This window comes from Apostichopus japonicus, chromosome 11 (genome assembly GCF_037975245.1).
Source record: "Apostichopus japonicus isolate 1M-3 chromosome 11, ASM3797524v1, whole genome shotgun sequence".
NCBI classification, from domain to species: domain Eukaryota; kingdom Metazoa; phylum Echinodermata; class Holothuroidea; order Aspidochirotida; family Stichopodidae; genus Apostichopus; species Apostichopus japonicus.
The window spans coordinates 20,122,199-20,140,971 of record NC_092571.1 but is presented as its reverse complement, the minus strand read 5'-3'; the positions used below and the strand labels follow the sequence as shown (position 1 = coordinate 20,140,971).

The 18,773-nt window shown below is 37.0% G+C and overlaps 1 protein-coding gene across 4 annotated transcripts in view; it reads left to right on the top strand.

Annotated features, from left to right (window-relative positions):
- Window positions 1–18,773, top strand: part of LOC139975626 (cilia- and flagella-associated protein 74-like) — a 41,164-nt gene extending 22,391 nt beyond the window's left edge. For 3 of the 4 annotated variants that reach the window (XM_071983681.1, XM_071983682.1, XM_071983683.1), the window contains exons 21-36: window positions 57–144; window positions 593–766; window positions 1,800–1,933; window positions 2,177–2,453; window positions 3,017–3,172; window positions 4,164–4,178; window positions 6,617–6,735; window positions 6,885–7,010; window positions 7,609–7,774; window positions 8,631–8,750; window positions 11,662–11,817; window positions 12,615–12,813; window positions 13,501–13,713; window positions 14,481–14,614; window positions 14,841–14,975; window positions 16,764–18,773. In XM_071983681.1, coding sequence (XP_071839782.1) covers window positions 57–144; window positions 593–766; window positions 1,800–1,933; window positions 2,177–2,453; window positions 3,017–3,172; window positions 4,164–4,178; window positions 6,617–6,735; window positions 6,885–7,010; window positions 7,609–7,774; window positions 8,631–8,750; window positions 11,662–11,817; window positions 12,615–12,813; window positions 13,501–13,713; window positions 14,481–14,614; window positions 14,841–14,975; window positions 16,764–16,880 — 2,329 coding nt within the window. In that variant the 3' untranslated portion in view covers window positions 16,881–18,773. The remainder of the gene's footprint in view (window positions 1–56; window positions 145–592; window positions 767–1,799; window positions 1,934–2,176; window positions 2,454–3,016; window positions 3,173–4,163; window positions 4,179–6,616; window positions 6,736–6,884; window positions 7,011–7,608; window positions 7,775–8,630; window positions 8,751–11,661; window positions 11,818–12,614; window positions 12,814–13,500; window positions 13,714–14,480; window positions 14,615–14,840; window positions 14,976–16,763) is intronic. The other variant, XM_071983685.1, reaches the window with a different exon arrangement.

Genomic DNA, 18,773 nt, shown 5'->3' with positions numbered 1-18,773 from the left:
CAAATTACTTTGTCTTTATCATTGCATTATTTTGACTCAATTCTTCTTTTTCACAGACAAAACTTAGTAGAAGAAGGTGGTGAATGCTTCGACAAAGATACTGGCGTCCTTGAAGCTCCCATGACTATAAGGGTTGCAGATCAGGTAAAAACTCATGTTTTAATTTGGTAAAATGCTTGGTGATTTCAACAACGTTCTTTGCGTCCTCATTTTGTGTGCCTGCTGGAGCTTAAACAGCTTTCAAGGGTTACAAAGAAACAGCTTGGTTTCATAATGTCCATTGTGTTCTGTTAGCATAATCCAAAATGAGGTTTCACACATGCCTCTTGGATATGGTCGAAGAAGAAGTTTGCCAGAGTACCGTTTTTTATTTCTATGGTCTCTATACTTTCTCTCATAACATAAAGTTATAATTTTTGCGACTAAATTTATCAGCTTATTTTCTTTTCTCAATCCCTGAAACCAATCATTAATCTCCTGCTCCCTCCCTCTATCCCCGTGATGGTAAATATCTAGCACCAACAACGAAAAACTTTACAATCAATGCAGTCTAACATCATCCATATTTTTCATCCATCATTTTGGCCCTTAGACTGCTCCAGTTCCGTTTACAGTCCATGCCGTAGTAACTTCCTCTGACCTGGAGTTTGATCAGACCAATCTCGATTTTGGATTCTGTACCATTCACGAATCGGTCATTTATACCGTCCATCTGACCAACAGATCCATCCTGTCACAGAAATATGGCTTTGTGAATTTACCGGAGGTACTGTATGTTTCGATTTTTTTTTTTGTCTTCAATTTACTCCTGTCGAGCCTACAAAAATAAAATCAAGTTGAAGCAAGTGATTAGTCGTTGGGTTTGATTTCATTGATTGATTTGATTGATTAAAGTTGCTTCGTCGAATCTTTGATAACAATTTTAAATTTCAAATGATATTTCGGATGTTATGTTGGTTTGTGAATGGGATTCTCATCTTTTCCTGAAAAACTTTATGATTCTATAAAATGTAAAAGAAAATTGAGAATAATGAAACACTAGAGTAACTGGACAGTTATTTATGTATTTTAGATCCTCCTGCAAGCAAGAATTTGTGAAGAAGCCTCATAGGCTTATCAAAACCACAAGCTGACCAAAGTCAGTCTCTTAGATTCATATATAATGTCCGTGATTATGAATTGTCAATTGTCAACAACTCTGTAACTGGACGACATACATTAATCTTGGAGTGACTCGAACTCGGGACCTTATGATTGAAAGGCACCAGCGTTAACCACTGAGCTAACACTCCTAATATTGCATCAAGTGAAAGTGTCTGGAACCAGTGACAGTACTCAGTGGCGGAGCTAGGGGTATTGGTCAGGGGGGCGAAAATGGTCTGTAGGGGCTCTTTCAACACTTTCTAGGCGGAGCGCCACCACAGGTTGGCGCGGAGCGTACAGAAATTTTTTGTGAAAAGATACTCCCTAGATCACCGGAAATGACCTTTCCGGGCCTTGCTAATTTGCAGATACACGAAGAATAAATAGGTGTCATCGCCATTTTGTCAGAAAATGACACCAACAAAATGTGACAAATGTCAATAGGTATTTCAGAGGGCAATAAAAAGTCAATAATCGCGAATAAGTAAAAAGTGGTAAAAAGCTGAAAAGGGCGCCAGCAGTCCATATGAGTCCGTCAGGGGGGCATCCGCCCCCCCCCCCCCTCCCTTACTGTATGGACTCTCCGTCTCTGACAGTACTGGCTTACAGGTCTTTATGATAATCCAGGCTAGAATTGATTGTCATTTCCTCTCCAGTACGTGGCCGTCCAGCCTGACGATGGGTTCGGCACCCTTCTACCGAGTGAGACTGTCGCAGTGGATATCATATTCAGCCCACAGAAAGCCAAAGAATATTCATTCCAATTGACTTGCAAATCAGGAATTGACAGGTATTTTCATCTACTTGTAAAATCTGACGGTTAAATGAGAAACTATCTGAAAATCTCTCGACTCTTTGAAAACAATCACAAATTACGCTAAATCTGTAACTAATTGCAAAATTTAAATCCATGTTGAAATCAATTGCTGACTGAATAATGTAGCAATGTAACAATCTGCTTTCCACTTAGTGATTCCTTTCCACCAATCCATATTTATAAGTCATGACTGCATTTTAATTATATCTCTTGCAGGGATTTCAAGCTGTCCTGTAAAGCAGTAGGAGTCCACACTCCTCTGGAGCTATCCCATTCCGTGGTCCATTTTGCCGCCACAGCTTTGGAAGATTCTTCTGTCGTGTCCTTCTACATCACCAACAGTCACACAGACGGGAATGAATTCACCCATCCCGTACCCAGGGTAGGACAGGGGCCGGTTGCCCCTGTCGGGCCGACATCTTTTGAATTCATGGTGCCAGCTGAGTCACCATTATCTCTCTACCCAGCGGTGGGTACTGTCAAACCTGGAAAGGTAAATTTCCTCATTTGTTGTAAAATAATGGGTAATTTTCTCTTGTTTTTCGTCTAATAATACGAATACATCTTGAGATGTGATCATTAAAAAAAAAAAAATAACACAGAGAGAAAGAAAGGCTTTTGGATGATTTTGAAATTATTTAAATAGAGTTTGATCGGATGTAGGTAAAGGTCATTTGCCAAGAAATGTTTTGCCATCAAGTATAATTATTTTCAAATTAGTGTGTTATTAATTTTATACATATCATTTGAATACAGAGGAGTTTATGATTTATGTTTCTAGTTTGCCATGTATTCCTGAGGTATCCATCTATGCTTGAGGTTGCCATATATTCTTGAGGTTCCCATTGGTTTGTGAGGTATCCCATTATCTTTGAGGTCTGCATTAAATTTGTGTGGTTTGAGGTTTGCATTTATCATTGAAGTTCACATGATACATTAATTCTAAGAGAGAATATATACTTTACACTATTTTTTGGTAAGAAAAGGGGGGGGAGGGGACAAAATGTTGTTCCTATTTTGTGGCATGTCGACCTCCATTTTTTTTTTTAATTCCAGAAAACCTGCATCTCTGTGAAATTCAGTCCAAGTCTTAGCGATAAAGATATCAGAGAAGAAGCTGTTAGGCTAGCCACTCGGAACTTGGAAGCCAAAGCCAGACGGGAATACGAGGACGAACAGGCTGCTCGGAAGAACGCTCCCGATCCAAATGAGGTATGGAAAGTTATCATTTCATTTCTTATCACTTTGCGGCATTCAACACATTGTCCTCTTGAATTACTTGGGCCACACCCACACCTAAATCCATTTTATGGCATTCAACAGATTGTCTTCTTGAATTACTTGGGCCACACCCACACCTAAATCCACTTTATGGCATTCAACACATTGTCTTCTTGAATACTTAGGCCACACCCACACCTAAATCTACTTTGTGACATTCAACACATTGTTTGCTTGAATTACTTGGGCCACACCCACACCTAAATCCACTTTGTGACATTCAACACATTGTCTTCTTGAATACTTAGGCCACACCCACACCTAAATCTACTTTGTGACATTCAACACATTGTTTGCTTGAATTACTTGGGCCACACCCACACCTAAATCCACTTTGTGGCATTCAACACATGGTTGTCTCCTTGTGTTTTTACACCGTATATTTATAGCATGTGACATGTGGAAAGTATGCATACAAGTCACTGCACCATCACTGAGGGTCTCTACAAGTTTATAACAGATGTACACGCTTTAAGTCCAACTGCAATAGTTTCAATGAGAATTAACTTATGTGACAAAGATTAGATAATAGTCACTTTGCGTTCGTCAATGAAGAAATAAAGAACATTTATCCATGTTTATAGATAACCATTCAGTAATTTAATTCTGTTCCCTTTCGAGGGGAATGGTGTTGCACACCCGACGATGATCACACAGTCACAGTCCCGATGCAAGGGGACTGGGGTTGAGAGCGGATCAGTCATTCGGTTTTCTTGCCCAAGTTCTTTCCTGGGCAACTTTTTCTTAAAAAGTAGTAATTTAATTCTGTTGGCAAGTCATTAGCTTCTGGATGTATCAATCTGGAAAGTATATATGTATAGGCCATGTGTAAGCGTCTGTAATTTTGGTATCATCGACTTTATCGCAAATACATATTTAGTAATTTCCTGTGACACTATATGAACAATTTTGTATCTTTTAGGAACCAGACGACAAGGTATGTCTCCATTTGACAGGAATCTCATTCGCTTGCTTGTTTGTTTTGTTTTGTTTTTTAATTTTTATATCTTCAAAATTCAGATACTAACAAAAATTGGTGTAGCTACATAATTCATTGTTCACATTAAAATATTTATTGTTATCATTCTTGGTTTATTACAAATGAAGATCTTTCCTTGTTCGAGCATTTTCATCATTGATTGGCAATGCCATGAATTTTTCTTGAAAAGTTAGTCGATTAATAAGGAAATAAACATAGAAGCTATGTTTTACCCCCCCCCCTCCTCCCCACTCCATTTCATTTATATATATATCTTCATTTCATTTATATCTACCATTTCAAGCTTTTTTTTCATTACTGAATAAAGAAAATATTCTGTGAAAGAGATGTTAATAGGTACTGCTATGGTTATTAGGTTAATAGTATACGTAACTACCCCGTGTTTAATATTTTGGTCACACATCACGGAACCAATTAAAATGTATAGCAAATTTGAGAATAGTGTTTTACTTTTGACGGTTGTATGAGGACAAAAGAAATTCTTCATAGCACTGTTAAGGTCTTGTGCCCTTCTCACGCCTGGGTGTGACGAAATTGACACAAAGGGCAAGGTAAATGGTATTGTGAATTAGGGCAGCAGCCATGCATGTTATTACACCTTTAACGTTAGTCTAGTTTCACCCAAAAGGCCTCTGTCTGTGTCGTAGAGTTATGACTGTTTGCAAATAGCAGCTAAAATTAGCACAAGGCTGTGTTGCTTTTAGAATGTTAACATAATATCAACTTTGCAGTACTGAAGTTTTAACTTAATTCCCAATGTTGTTAATAATACTACATTACATAATATAAGGGCGTTGGCAGTGACGTTTCTTTAACTAGTAATATAATATTGGAACTGCCTATTGCCTTAAAAGGTCATCAGTTTTAGCCTACATGCTGATATTGCTAAAAGTTTGCAAAGTTAGCTTCCCTGGAGGATTTGAACCTTCAAAATCTTCCCCCAACCATATTTAGAAATATTAAAATGATAGAATAATAGGATGTTAAACTCATTGAGGAAGAATTGTTCGAGGGTGTCTGTAGAAGGACCCAAGTCATAGAAAATGTGAGCATAAGTGACCATAAGTTGGTTAACTTATCTAGCATATTTAGTTGCAATAATGATGACTATAGACTCTCTTTGTAAGAAGTTTATCTTTCATCATTGAGGTCAAAGGTCATCATTAGTTGTTTTCAAAATTATGCATGTGAAGCAGGTAATGATGCATCTTAGTTAAATTATGTGGCATCTTTGTTTAACATAATTCACAGAGGCAAGTCATCTGGTTCTAATATCTCAACAACATTTCATTTAACTTTCATATTTATACTTAGCAACCTCGGATAACATTTGAATTTCATGGTCTTTTTTGAACGTGACACATTTGTGATGCTCGCATTGTGAGCATGTTATTTGAGGCCACAAATATCATATGTTTTCCAAGCGAGTTTTATGTTGCATCTCAGGAATTGACCTAATGGTCTGTGTGTTAGACTAAGTAGACCAGCCACTTTAATTGATGAACCTCAGATGGTTAAATGGTAATCTCTCAAAAGTTAAAGATGGTACAGAAATAAAACATAGACTGAGGAATGTGTGTTTTAAGAGCCTACAGAATATAAGCATTTATATAGTTTACATCTAAAGCCATCTTTTCACATTTCTAACAAAGATTAGTTACGATGTTATCAAAATGTGTTGTTTTGTTTTGTTTTAAAATTTTGCTTTTGGCATGAGTTGGGAAGTTTGTATACCCATTTAAAGCAGCCAATTTTGAATTGAGAATGTCTTTGATGATGAAAATATTTATAACTCGATATTTGATTTAATAATTTATCAATTTGAGGACAATGTTTGGAAATTGAGCTTGATAATGTATATTTATTATAGTCTCTGCTACTGCACATTCAAACCTGAATTTCAAAGTAAATTTGAATTTTAAAGTAAATTTGAATTTCAAAGTAAATTAGAATTTCAAAGTAAATTTGAATTTCAAAGTTAATTTGGTTTCCTTGTTTTATTCAAGTTGCTCATATCATTGAATTTTCAAACACCTTATCATAACACAGTTATATATATTGCAGAGAGCCCCCTTGATCAATTGTTACATTTTATAGCAGAAAAGGTACTTTTATGACTTTCATATTCACAAATAATCATCTAAAAGTAAGAATTCAATTGATTGTTTTTTTGGTGTGTTTCATAAAATTTATCTCATTTGTTTATATTTTCTGGGGTGGTGATATGGGGAAGGGTGTGGGGGAGGGAGGTGGGGAGGGGGGTGTGGGAGGGGCAAGGGTTATTTGGTATCATACATGACAGATAAATGTCACTTCTGAAGGCTTGCATTCTAACAATTTGTTTCAAACTTTTATTTCTGTTCTATTTTTGTCAGAAAAACAAGAAAGGAGTCAAGAAACCTAAATCGCCTGGCTTGAAAGGGAAACACAGTCCAGCATCGGCATCAGGCCCTAAGCCAGTGAATCCACCCAAACCAGAGGATATCCTCCCCGAGTAAGTACTGCATAAGATAACTAATATAGGAGTAAGGCCTGTATACCAGACATGCGGTAATATTACAATATTCATCTCAGAGCTTGAACAGCCCTTCTCTTTGATGATTGGTTAGTGTCTTAACTTTTAAGTTTTGCTTTTCATTTTAGATCTGATGATTATGCAGCAGGAAGGTCATCTCTCCTTCGTCAGTTTTCAGGTTGTTTCCGTAGTTACTCCATTCCATGTTTCATTGCTTCAGGTATCCCTGGGGATCCAGGCACTTTACCTTATGAGTAAGTGATCCATAAATATGTTTGAAATTTTATCTCTAAAACTGTTTTTAAGCTAAGGAATTTGAATCCTTTATTATAGAAAAATACTTCATCCATTTGAAATTTTTTGGAAAAAAAAAAAACCCAACAACAACAAACAAAAACGAATGGTTAGCTATCAAAACAGGTTATAGTAGTAAATGCCTTGATTCAAAGTAGAATATATTAAAATGGTGTCATTTCTATTCTAACACATTATAATTTTTTAAAGAAAACAATACCTTATTTTGAAAAGAGAAGAAGAAATAGTCAAGTTCTCCATCTTGTTTTACTTTCTCACCCCATCTCTCTCCCCCATCCCCCTCCCCTCACCCCTCCCCATCCCCCCTCCAAAGAAATATGAAAAAGAGAAGAAAAAGCTTATCTCGTACTGAGTTATTTAAGTAGCTCATTGATACCTCTCACTGAGCGTTTCGGTATAATTTGACAGTCTAGGCTAATTTGATCTTTGTTTTAGCCGCAAGCTTTATTTACCAGTTTCAGTATTCAAACATTTTTTGATATACATATAAACTTTTAAAATCTTTTAGCATTTTTTTATTTTTCTATTTAATTTCAGTATCAACAACACATTGTACCTCCACGTACACTGTCCAGAAGTCAAGCCATCTCTGGTCGCTATATCTAACCACGGAAGGCCACTCACCAACTTTGACGAGGTCTCCATAGGCCAGAGATTAATCAAGACCATTACCATACAGAACATAGCCGACACACCATTGGACGTATCCTTTTATGCAAATCTTGATTTAGGTCATATATTAAATATTCATATTCCTGTTTTTTGTTGGAGAAATTTGTTGGAAAAATTTATACAAAGCAGTTGATTGTCTAAGATATTGTACAATATATAAAGCAAAACTAGATACGTATGATAAAATGGCCTTGTCCTGTGAATCTTGTGGTTGGTACATACTTATCACATAATACTACTCACTCTGTGGTGTCCACTGTTCTAGAATCTTGTATGTAAATTAGCTGGCTCCCTATTGGTGTAGCTGTTGCTGTAGGAATTGCTTAGAACTTTACCAATTAGATGTTATTTAAACGATTTTGTTGGTTTTTACTTTTAGACAAAGTATCTTAGAAGCAATATCCTTTGAAGGTTAAAGGCTGCTATACTGTGATATCATTACAACAAACTAAGGATTAAAGTTTGTGCCCCAGCTTAACCCCATTGGTGTAGAAAAATGAAATTCAAGGAGGAAATACATACAAGTTTCTTTGGAATTTGATTGTGGAAAAGAGCAGAGTAATTTATGTCTAAAAGGGAAATCACACCATTGACCTTTGCGGTTACAAGCCCAGCTCTCTACGAAATGCGGCATGATCCACAGTTACACGGTATGCTAGGCACTGTGGCATCTGACCCGCGCCCCTAGCAAAGAATGGCTATAAAGGGATCGCCACCAACTAGCGTCGTTCTAGCCATAAAGTTCTTTGTTCCTTTCCATTGTCTAAATATCCCAGTCAAATTTCCATTATTCATTTATGTAAATAATTTGATTGTGAAGGTGTTTTGAATTACTATAACTTTTCTACCAACTTACGACGAGTTTACTTGACCAAGACAATAACCAGCTTAAACAGTCTGTGTTGGACTGTCACGGTCCGTTCCAAGTTCTCAACGCCATTCGCAATCTACTTCCTGATGCAACACACACAATCGTGGTAGCATTTGAACCCACCCAAGCAAAGTCTGTGAGTTTATGGATGCTTACTTTAACTTTTGCTCAAAGTTTATATTACTTTGACAGAACAGACCACAAGGAAGTGTGACTGTGTATTTACCAAAGTGCATGTGGTTTATTTGGGTTCATGTGATATTTTTATTCGTTTTAGTCACCGTTATATATTTATTACAACCTATTGTTTGGTTAATAGCGGTTTCATTTCCTTGAATTATTCTCCCTGTCTTTTCCTTGTTAAGTAATTCTATATTTGCATTTTCTTAAAGGGAGACCCCTCAAAAAATAAAAAAAATAGAATAATGTAAGGGAACTGCATGTCTACTGCAAAAAAGTCCTGCGCAGCTAAAATGAATAAAAATTTTGAGGAGCCGAACATTTCCATCTTAGCAGAAAGCTCGAAGGCAAACAGAGTTTACCTGTGGAGAGTATCGTGATGGAACCATACAATATAAAAGCCCTCTAGAAATTGCATTGAAGCATTTGACTATTAAAAAGAAAACGAAAAAACAAATCTTGTAACTCGGAATTTCATGTTTTGTGTCATGGCTGGAGTTACTTTTTTCGCTACTTCTCATCAATAGAAAACCTAAAAGGTTTGAATCTAGCCATGCGGTTGTTTCTCTTTAAGAAGTATATATCACCAGTTTAATAGTTTCTATTGCTACAAGTCGCTGAGTTACATAAAAACATGTAAAAACAGTCATACTTGAATACAGACAACAAGAGGTGATGTCCAAGTTTTGGTGTCCAAAGTCCAAGAGTTGGTGTCCAAAGCTTCTTAGCCACATAGGTGTTTAGTGTGTCATACGTCCCCATACAAGCTAGAATTTCCCTTGGTAGGAGGATGGGTACAAGGCTCCATGCATGAGTGCTTAGTTTTGTACTAGGGTTCTAAGTACTGTTACAAATCCATCAGGGAAAGTACAAGCAATGATGATAGTATGAGTACACAAGTATAGGAGTACACAAGTATAGGATTACACGAGAACAGGCAACTATGATGGTAGGAGTACACTGGTACAGGCAATACGATATAACAAGTACATGAGTACACAAGTACAATAGTACAGGCCACTATGATAGTACGAGTACACAAGTACATGGGTACACAAGTATGCAAGTACAGAAGTATACAAGTACAGGCAACAATAATAGTACAAGTACATGAGTACACGAGTATTAAAGTACATGAGTTCAGGCAACTATGTTGGTATGAGTACACTGGTACAGGCAATTATGATACTACAAGTACATGAGTACAAGAGTACAGGCAACTATGATAGTAGAAGTAGATGTGTACAGAAATATAGGAGTATGTTTATGAGTATACAAGTATAAAAGTAGAAGAGTACAGGCAACTATGATAGTATGAGTGCACAAGTACATGAGTGCACAAGTATAGGAGTACACAAGTATAAAAGTACATGAGTTCAGGCAACTATGGTAGTATGAGTACACTGGTACAGGCAATATGAAGTACACAAGTATACGGAAACGAGTATAGGCTACAATGATAGTACGAGTAGATGAGTACAGAAGTATAGGAGTACACAAGTGTATGAGTACACGAGTACAGGCAACTATGAAATTATGAGTACACAAGTACATGAGAACACAAGTACACAATATTAGTACAGGCAACTATGATAGATGACATGCACCATCTCGCTATATGTCTGCTAATTAGACTGTACAAAGAGGGAAGGCCCTGCCACAATGCAAGCCTTTCAGACAGATTTATAAAGCCTTCATTCAACACAGTTTATGTCCGTTTCCCTTTGCCAGTATCTGTGGTCACATTGTTAACCCTGACAATTTCTTCCAGTTCCTGGTGTCATCTTATTCACATTGATATAAATGAAGTCTTTTCTTAACACCTGTAAGTCAAACTGATTTCCATACTGTTTCACAATTCCCCCGAAAGAGGAAGTAAATTAATTCTTTGTTAAATGTGAGTGTTGATGACTCAGTCAGAGTTATCAGTGGTCAGATAGATAGATGTGTTCCAAGTGTACGTACACAGGGTACCAGTGGGGTACACATGAGTACCAGTGGGTACCTACTGTGGTAAATGTTGCTCCAACAACCAAAGCTGTCCCTAAGAACAAAAGCTGTCCTTGAGGTTGACTGTTGGCCAAGCAGTGTAAACTTATCTTTCTTAATTTAATTTAAATGTTTATCTTATTGTTAAATTTGTTTGTTATTCCTATTTCTCTTAATTGTCTTTATTTAATATCTTTTATTATCCTTGTATCGGTAATTTTCTCTTCAGAGGGGCCTCGAGGGAGATTAGCACTTTGCCAACCTAGTCTTTTAACCCTCTTCAAATATTGTTGTAATAATTATACATTTCGATCCTAGCAGGATCTTCTTCAAAGGCTGAATAAAGATCATTCAGCCTCCTGCTAGGATCGAATCGTCAGGCCCACATACTTTTACACATTCTCTTACACAGGCTCTTTAATGGATAAGCAGTCTGCTAAATATTTTTATTTTTATTTTTGTTTTTATTTTTATTTTTACTTTTATTTTTATTTTTGTTTTTGTTTTTGTTTTGTTTTATTTTTATTTTTTATTTATTTAAACTTTATTTTGACCTTTTAGTGAAAACGGTGTATGGATCTTTACGACTATAGAAAACCTCACCCATGTTAGTCAAGTTTCTCTGTATCTTGTTCAGTCTGGTTCCATCAGGGAGTGTCTGGCTGGGTACACATGGAACTCAATAAATCATTCATAAGTTTACAGTTTTGAATGGGAGGAGTTTGATCCATGTATTAAGTTGTTTTCAGTCAAACATGCATTATTAGTATCTTAAAAGAAACTACACATATATGTTACAATACTTTGAAAATTAATACTGAAGCCACTTCTTTCCACATGTCATGAAAAACTTGTTTCTTTTATGTTCTCGCCATTAGTTCTACGAAGTCTTGGACATCAAGTGTGCAACCTCCACCCTCGGTCTTGTCCTGAAAGGTCAAGGTTTACAGCCTGCAGTGAAGGTCTCAGTTAATGATGGAGTTTTGGATCTGGGCTATGTTCTCGCTGGAGAGGAACACACTGAAACATTCAAGGTTAGATTTCTTGCATATTCATGAGTTATTTCATATTCATTGATTCCTCTTGTATATTCCAGCATGAACACCTCATTAGCACAGTTAGGCTTCATTGTAAGGCAATATATCCTATATGAATAAAAGAATACACTTCCTATGGAAATAGCACTCACAATGAAGCACATTTCAATGGCTGTCTCCTCGCATGGATGTGGATATTTGGCTGGCCTGAATACTCTGGCTTTCTGGGAGACTAGGGACTGATCACATGATCAAGGGCCTTGCATATTTTAAGTTGCCAACAGCAACCTGCATATGCAGTCATCATTTACTGAAATAACTATAAACTAAGTTTAAAAGACAACATGTTTCCTTTGGTCTTGTCTTCTCATTACAGACCAAACCTCTCACCTTTCCTGCTCCTAACTTCCCATCTCTCACCCCATGCCCACCTCTAACCCTCCCCCTTCACCACTTTTTTTAAAAATGAGACTACATTAGTTTTAGCAGACACTGAATAGTCTTATTTTACGTATCATTTGTTGTTTGTAATTGTTGTTCCACTTTTCTCAACTCAAACTATTTGTAATGGCCTCCTTGTGATGTACCAGCAACTGAACGTAAGAATGTATTGTCAATCAATCCCCCTCCCCTCCTCCCTCCCCCACCCCCTCCTTCCTCCCCCACCCCCTCCTTCCTCCCCCACCCCCTCCTTCCTCCCCCACCCCCTCCTTCCTCCCCCACCCCCTCCTTTCTCCCCCACCCCCAACACCACCATGCCATATGATGTTTTTCTTTCTCCTCTTTCCTCACAGCTTGAGAATTCTTCCACATTTGCCATCGATTACAAGATCAACCTGGATAGCCTGACCAGCCACAAGACATCAAATCATTCCGAACTGCCAGTATTCATCACCAGGGACCAGACCCAACGACACTATGACATCGGTCCAGCTAACTACAATGGTAGAAGCGTGTTTGACTGTATTCCATGTCAGGGGACTCTTGAACCAGGTAAATAACAAAGTGTACAATACTAGATACCTCAAAATACCTCAAAGTAAGAGTACAAAGTCGTTGGGACTTGTTGTATGAGTACTTCAGTTTGTACTTGAGTGTACAAACTAGATTCCTCCAAATACCTCTCAAGTAGGAGTACAAATCCATCAGCACTTGTAGTACGAGTAATGAAGTTTGCACTGGAGTGTACAAACTAGATTCCTCAAAATACCTCAAGTAAGAGTACAACTCCATTGGGACCTGTATTACGGGTACCTAAATTTGCACTACAGTGTACATACTAGATTCCTCAAATTACCTCAAGTACAAGTACAAATCCATCGGGGTATATGAGTACAGGAAACTATTCCAGCATGTGAGTACAAGAACAGACTCACCACTAGTCTGTTAGTACTGTATGGTTATTTTGCATGTAATTCCACCAATAGACACTGACCTAAATATCTTAAGAACTTAAGTATCAAATTTGTAACCACCTTCTTGAGTCCGAGCTTGAAAACATATACATTCTTTAATATAAACAGCTAAAATTGCTGACAACAGTGAAGCAAGGGAACATCAAGTTTGTATTTGGTAGCCCCTTATCAAATTTCTTAAAAAATATTTCACCCATGTATTGGAATAATATTATTTATTACATTACTACATATGTACGGATGCATTTGTCTTTTCTATTCCCAGGCAAGAAAGCTGACGTATCTGTCACATTCCGACCAGACCATCCCAGCGAGCTCTTCGCAGATGTCGCACGTATCGAGCTGTTTGGAAAACAAGAGGGTTACGTCCTTCAACTGAAGGGTGCTGCGAAAACCAAGATCATGTATGTCACAGGGGGTGATGAGATATCACCGAGAGTTGAGTCCTTAACCGTGACACCGATTATCGAGGAATTAGGTAAATCATCTTCAATCTTTGTCAACATCTCATCTGGTATATGCAAGTGATATATTTCCATGCGCAACAATTGTTTTAATTTTTTTTTATTTCACTTTTAATTTGTTTTATTGTCACCTGCATTTGGTCTTTGAATATAAATAATAATAATAATAACAATAATAATGAACATCTGTAATGCGTCGGTATCCGTCAGAGAGATGCCAATGGCAAAGTGAAACAACAGGGAAAAAGGGCCAAGCAAGTAACAGATAGAGAATAAGAAATAAGAAAAGTTCAAAGGTCAATTAGAAGTGGTTTGAGTTCTAGAAATAGATGAGTTTTCAGAGTAGATCTGAAGGACACAGGAGAAGGATGGAGTTTGATGAATTCAGGTAATTTGTTCCAAAGATGTGGGGGAGCAGCAAAACATTGGTTTCTCCAGGACCTGTAAGTAGAGATGTTATTCCGAGACCAGAGGTTCACGAGGTGCATGATAGGGCTGATAATACCTATCTGTAGTATCTGTTTCTTGAATATAGTCTATGGTTAATACAAGATCCGGATTATGGTAAACCTCCTTTTAATACTCCTGTTATCTCCGACGGACATTTTTTCTGTCGGTATTTTTTCCGCTACACTCGACTTTTTTGCCTAATTTACGATGAAGCATCGCAGAGTTGAAGTTTAATCTTCAAGTAGTTAGATCTTCTGAGGGTATTTGTTTTTTCTTCTTTGATCGTTTGCAACGGAATAATACCTTTATTTTTCAATTTTTTGTATATTAGCGGAAGTACCCCAGTCTGCTGCGACTCCTGTATTACTGACTTTCAGAGCTCTCAGTACTGACGAGAAGACCCAGCCAGCGAGCAGACAGCTTAACGTTGGATGCGTGAGAACCATGGCCGTTAGTCAGAAAAAGGTAAATTAAGCTCGCTCGGTATCTCGCTTGTTTGCAGTGGTGAAACCAAAACAGGCTGTAGTTTACTTTTATAATCTACCTCTTGTCATAACTTCCAGGAAGTTAGTTCCCAAAAATATTTGCCATTCATTACGGATGATTTGATAACTTCATTAAAAAATAAAACCGTGACAGAAAATTTATATGAAACTCTTTCGTCGTTCTTTTCCTTTCAATTTCTTTTCAGAACGGTGAATTTTTCTTTGATAACCTAAACACAGCCGCTGTGTTAGGTTTTCAAGTCGAGCCGGTGAAGGGAATGGTCGATGCGGGAAATACAAAGAAAATAAACATCACATGGTCACCCCCAAAGGGACATAATGTAAGACGCTATTTTCATAAACAATTGGATGTATACTTATTTCGAGATGCCAAAAAATCCCAGCTATTCTTTGATTTGCTTTTTTCATTTTTTTATTAGCATCTCCTCCCCCCCCCTCCCACTCTTTATTGTGTGTTCATAAGTTTTTATTGGTATGCATTTACATTAGACAGGACAAGTTAAGTAACCAAGCTATAAGGGAAGAAAAAAAAATTGGAAGCAGAAATCAGATAAAGCCCTGATGAATATCAGTTTATAATTTCCTTTAGATTTGACTTACAGATAATCACTTTGATAAGGCTACAATTTCTGGACAAGAGGGAAAGCACCTGAAGAACTCTAAAATATTACTATTTTTGTAAAGGGACATGAACTCGATTGAATCGGAAGGAAAGTCCTATTTGGTTTTGGGAATTTTAAGTCGAGATCGAACATATGTTTTCTGTGGATATATAGGTTGGATATTAACCTAATCTCACTTGTAAAGACTTCCTATTCACTTTCACTCAAAATAAAAAAAAAATAAAAAAAATAACAGGAACACATAGATTATGTGCATTTAACATAGGGTTATGTGATTAGCTTAAACTTGCATAAAAGATTGATACAAATTTCGAATGTAAATGTTTCATGGAAATGGACTTGCATGATTATATATTATTGTAAATTTCAGTTCTCCCACACCCACTCCATTCTCTCCATGTGGACCTACAACCTCCCACCCCCCCCCCCCAGCATGATTTTACATTTTTGTAAATTCAGTTCTCCCCCACATCCTCTCCATTCTCTTAATGGTGGTCAACCACCTCTGCTCCCCCTCCCCCCCCGACCAACCCCAGGAAACTAGTAACCCAAACTCATCGATGAGTCTGGGAATACTTTATCGGATATCGCACCGCAAAAATGCTAGTCAAAATGATGAAATTGCTAGATACAACTGCAAAGCTGTATCAAAGTTTTTGTACACAGTAACGTTTAGAAGTATTTTATAAGAGCTGACATTCGGAGCTTTCGAAAGCGTGAAAACAAAATTTTTGAACCCTACTTAATTTGGCTTGTCAGTGGTTCGATATATATTTACAATCTCTTTCACTTTGCCTTTGTTGTTTTTGTTTTCATATAACTAGACCTTGCATCTATAAAACCGATATAGACCAATGAATCAATCAAGTGCACTCATGCAAGGTCTCTGTTTACTGTGGTTTGAATTGGTTTCTATTATATTGTTGACTGCTTGTTGGTGACCTACAAAACTGTACAAATATTTAATAATAGGTGAAACCCTAACAGGAAATTTAGTTCCTTCAAATCTTGACAATGGATTTTCTTTACAAGACTTTGCCGTGTCATCTACATACTATTCCATGTTGCCATTCTATAAAGCAACCTATCCTATTCTCTGCACTTATATAATATAGACTGTATTTGCATTTTGGTTCCTCAACGCTTTATATTCACAGCAAATTTGTAAAGTAGATCGGACATGATCAAAACCACAAACCTTTGCCTATAGAAAACTTGCTGATGTCTTAGCTAGAATCGAGTTTTCTTTCTTTCTTTTATTCTTTCTGGAAAATCCCGAAACAATATTTTACCTTCTCAGTTTAGAAACGATTATGTACATATATAAACATCATGTATAATTGTCACACATAACTCTTGGAAGTAGCCATCATTCCACAATTTTCACGCATGACTAGCCTACACTAATTACTCTGGTTGCCATTTTGGCTATTTTTTAATTTTTTTTTTGTTAAACCAAGAAAATGATCGTTTCTTATTTTGCAGCCAAATATGCCGATGGAGACGAATGTTATGCTCAACGTGAAAGGTGATGTGCTGGAAAGATATGACATCCTTCTACATGCTCTAGTCATCACCAAAGAACAAGGGGACCTCTCGTAAAAAAATTCCGGTTAAACTGTACTGTGAAGAAGGAAGAATAGAATGGGAATGGGTCTACAGGTTGAACTGTGTGGTGTGATAGGTAGCCCTAAAATTAAATTGTCTGCTCTTAGCCGAGAATAAAGCTCTTTCTGAGATGTAACTAAAGTAATGTAAAGTCGTTAAGAATATGTCGTTCTTAAGGCCGATGAATCCAACATGGCTCCAATACACATTTATCTGTATGTACCCGTCAATTATAGCGTCTCCAATTTTCAGCATGGTCAAAAAAATATATATCCGAAAGTTTCATCAAAATAAATTCCCTTGAGTTTCTCATGCACCCTTTATTATTACCTTTGATGAGTATTAATTTATATAACCAGAAAAACCTTCTTAGAGGATAAATATAAGTGACCATTATATTGACTCCCTAGCATAATTCGGCCTATAAAGAGGACCTTTAAGTTTGTCTTGGATCAACATCTCAGAGACAGATTGGCCAGCCAGCTGTTGTACCTGCTCAAAACCCAAGGCCCCAAAGACGGAGGTTGAGGTGCCGTAGGCATTGATTTTCAGGCGGTTGCAAATGGTTCTACTGTGTTTCAATGTGAAAAATGCCTGGCTTGTTTGAAGGGGCCAAAACCTCCGGTTGGTTTACTGAGCCGGTCACAATTTACACTTTAGTCCTCCCCTGATCGGCTAAAGTGGCCGATTTCCTTAGAAACCTTCAATCCTCTTCTCACCAGATACAATTAAATTGCTTCACCAGCATCTTGTGTGACACATCAAAACGTTTTTTGTTCTTTTTTCTATTCCGTCCAGGTTGTCACACTTTACAATGTAGTGGATGAAGCTAGCTTAAGTTACCCAAAATAGTAACCTATTTTAATTTTACTTTTAATATATTAATTATATGATGATAAGCTCTTGGTGACAGTTAGATGGTACAGGTAAATGACAAAATGTTTCATCCTAACTCTTGCCCTGAAATCTGACGAGAAAGTAAACATCCACATCATGTGTGAGTTATCATATTATTGAGGTTGTGTTCTGCCTTGGGATTAATTTAAATTTTCCATTCACAGGAATTGCTGTGGAATCAGTGGGTGTGAATTTAAAGTAATATATCGACATTAGTTATCCTAGGTGTTTTATGCAAATTAATATAATATTAATGGGATAATGCAGTGACAACCAAACCTTGGTAGATCATATGCTAACATGCAAACATAATTTGCTCAAATGTAGAACTAATGTGTAATAAGCATTTTTTTTAAATTCTGTTTTTGAATTTTGATGTTAACCTATGAGAGTAACTTGAAAGATACAAAAATAAATATTGAAGCAAGATAGGTTGTCTTCATAATTAGGCTAAAGTTCAAAGATGGGTCAAGGATTCATTCAGGTTTTTATTGTTGTCTACACCACTTGTGAAGGATGGGGGGGGGTGGGGGCTGGTGTTGCAGTGACCGTTTATTGCCAGGGGGCCAAATCACTGTCCCTGCTTCCAAAGATTGAAAAGTGTTTTATCAGACAGCAAGATGTTTTGGAGAGGGAAAATGCTACTGCACTAAAAGAAGTATTGAATTTCGAAAATGAGAGCCCTCTGACCAGAATTTGACTTTTAGCATATTTATAGCTATTAAGGAAGATAATAATTGCAGTTTACATTGCTAAATGGTTTTAGTTTTTATAAAAATAGAACACACACAATAGTGTTTTATGCTTTCCCCCTCTCCCCCCCTTCCCACCCCACCCCCAAACTAGTTGCACCTCTCAAACAAGGAAAGAAAATAAGAAAATACCAGTTTTTAAGTTGAGGAATAAATATGGAGGCACTGGAATTTTTCACTGTTTATTTGGTTTGATTGTAAATGTGTACATTAATAAATATATTTCGAAATAATTGCA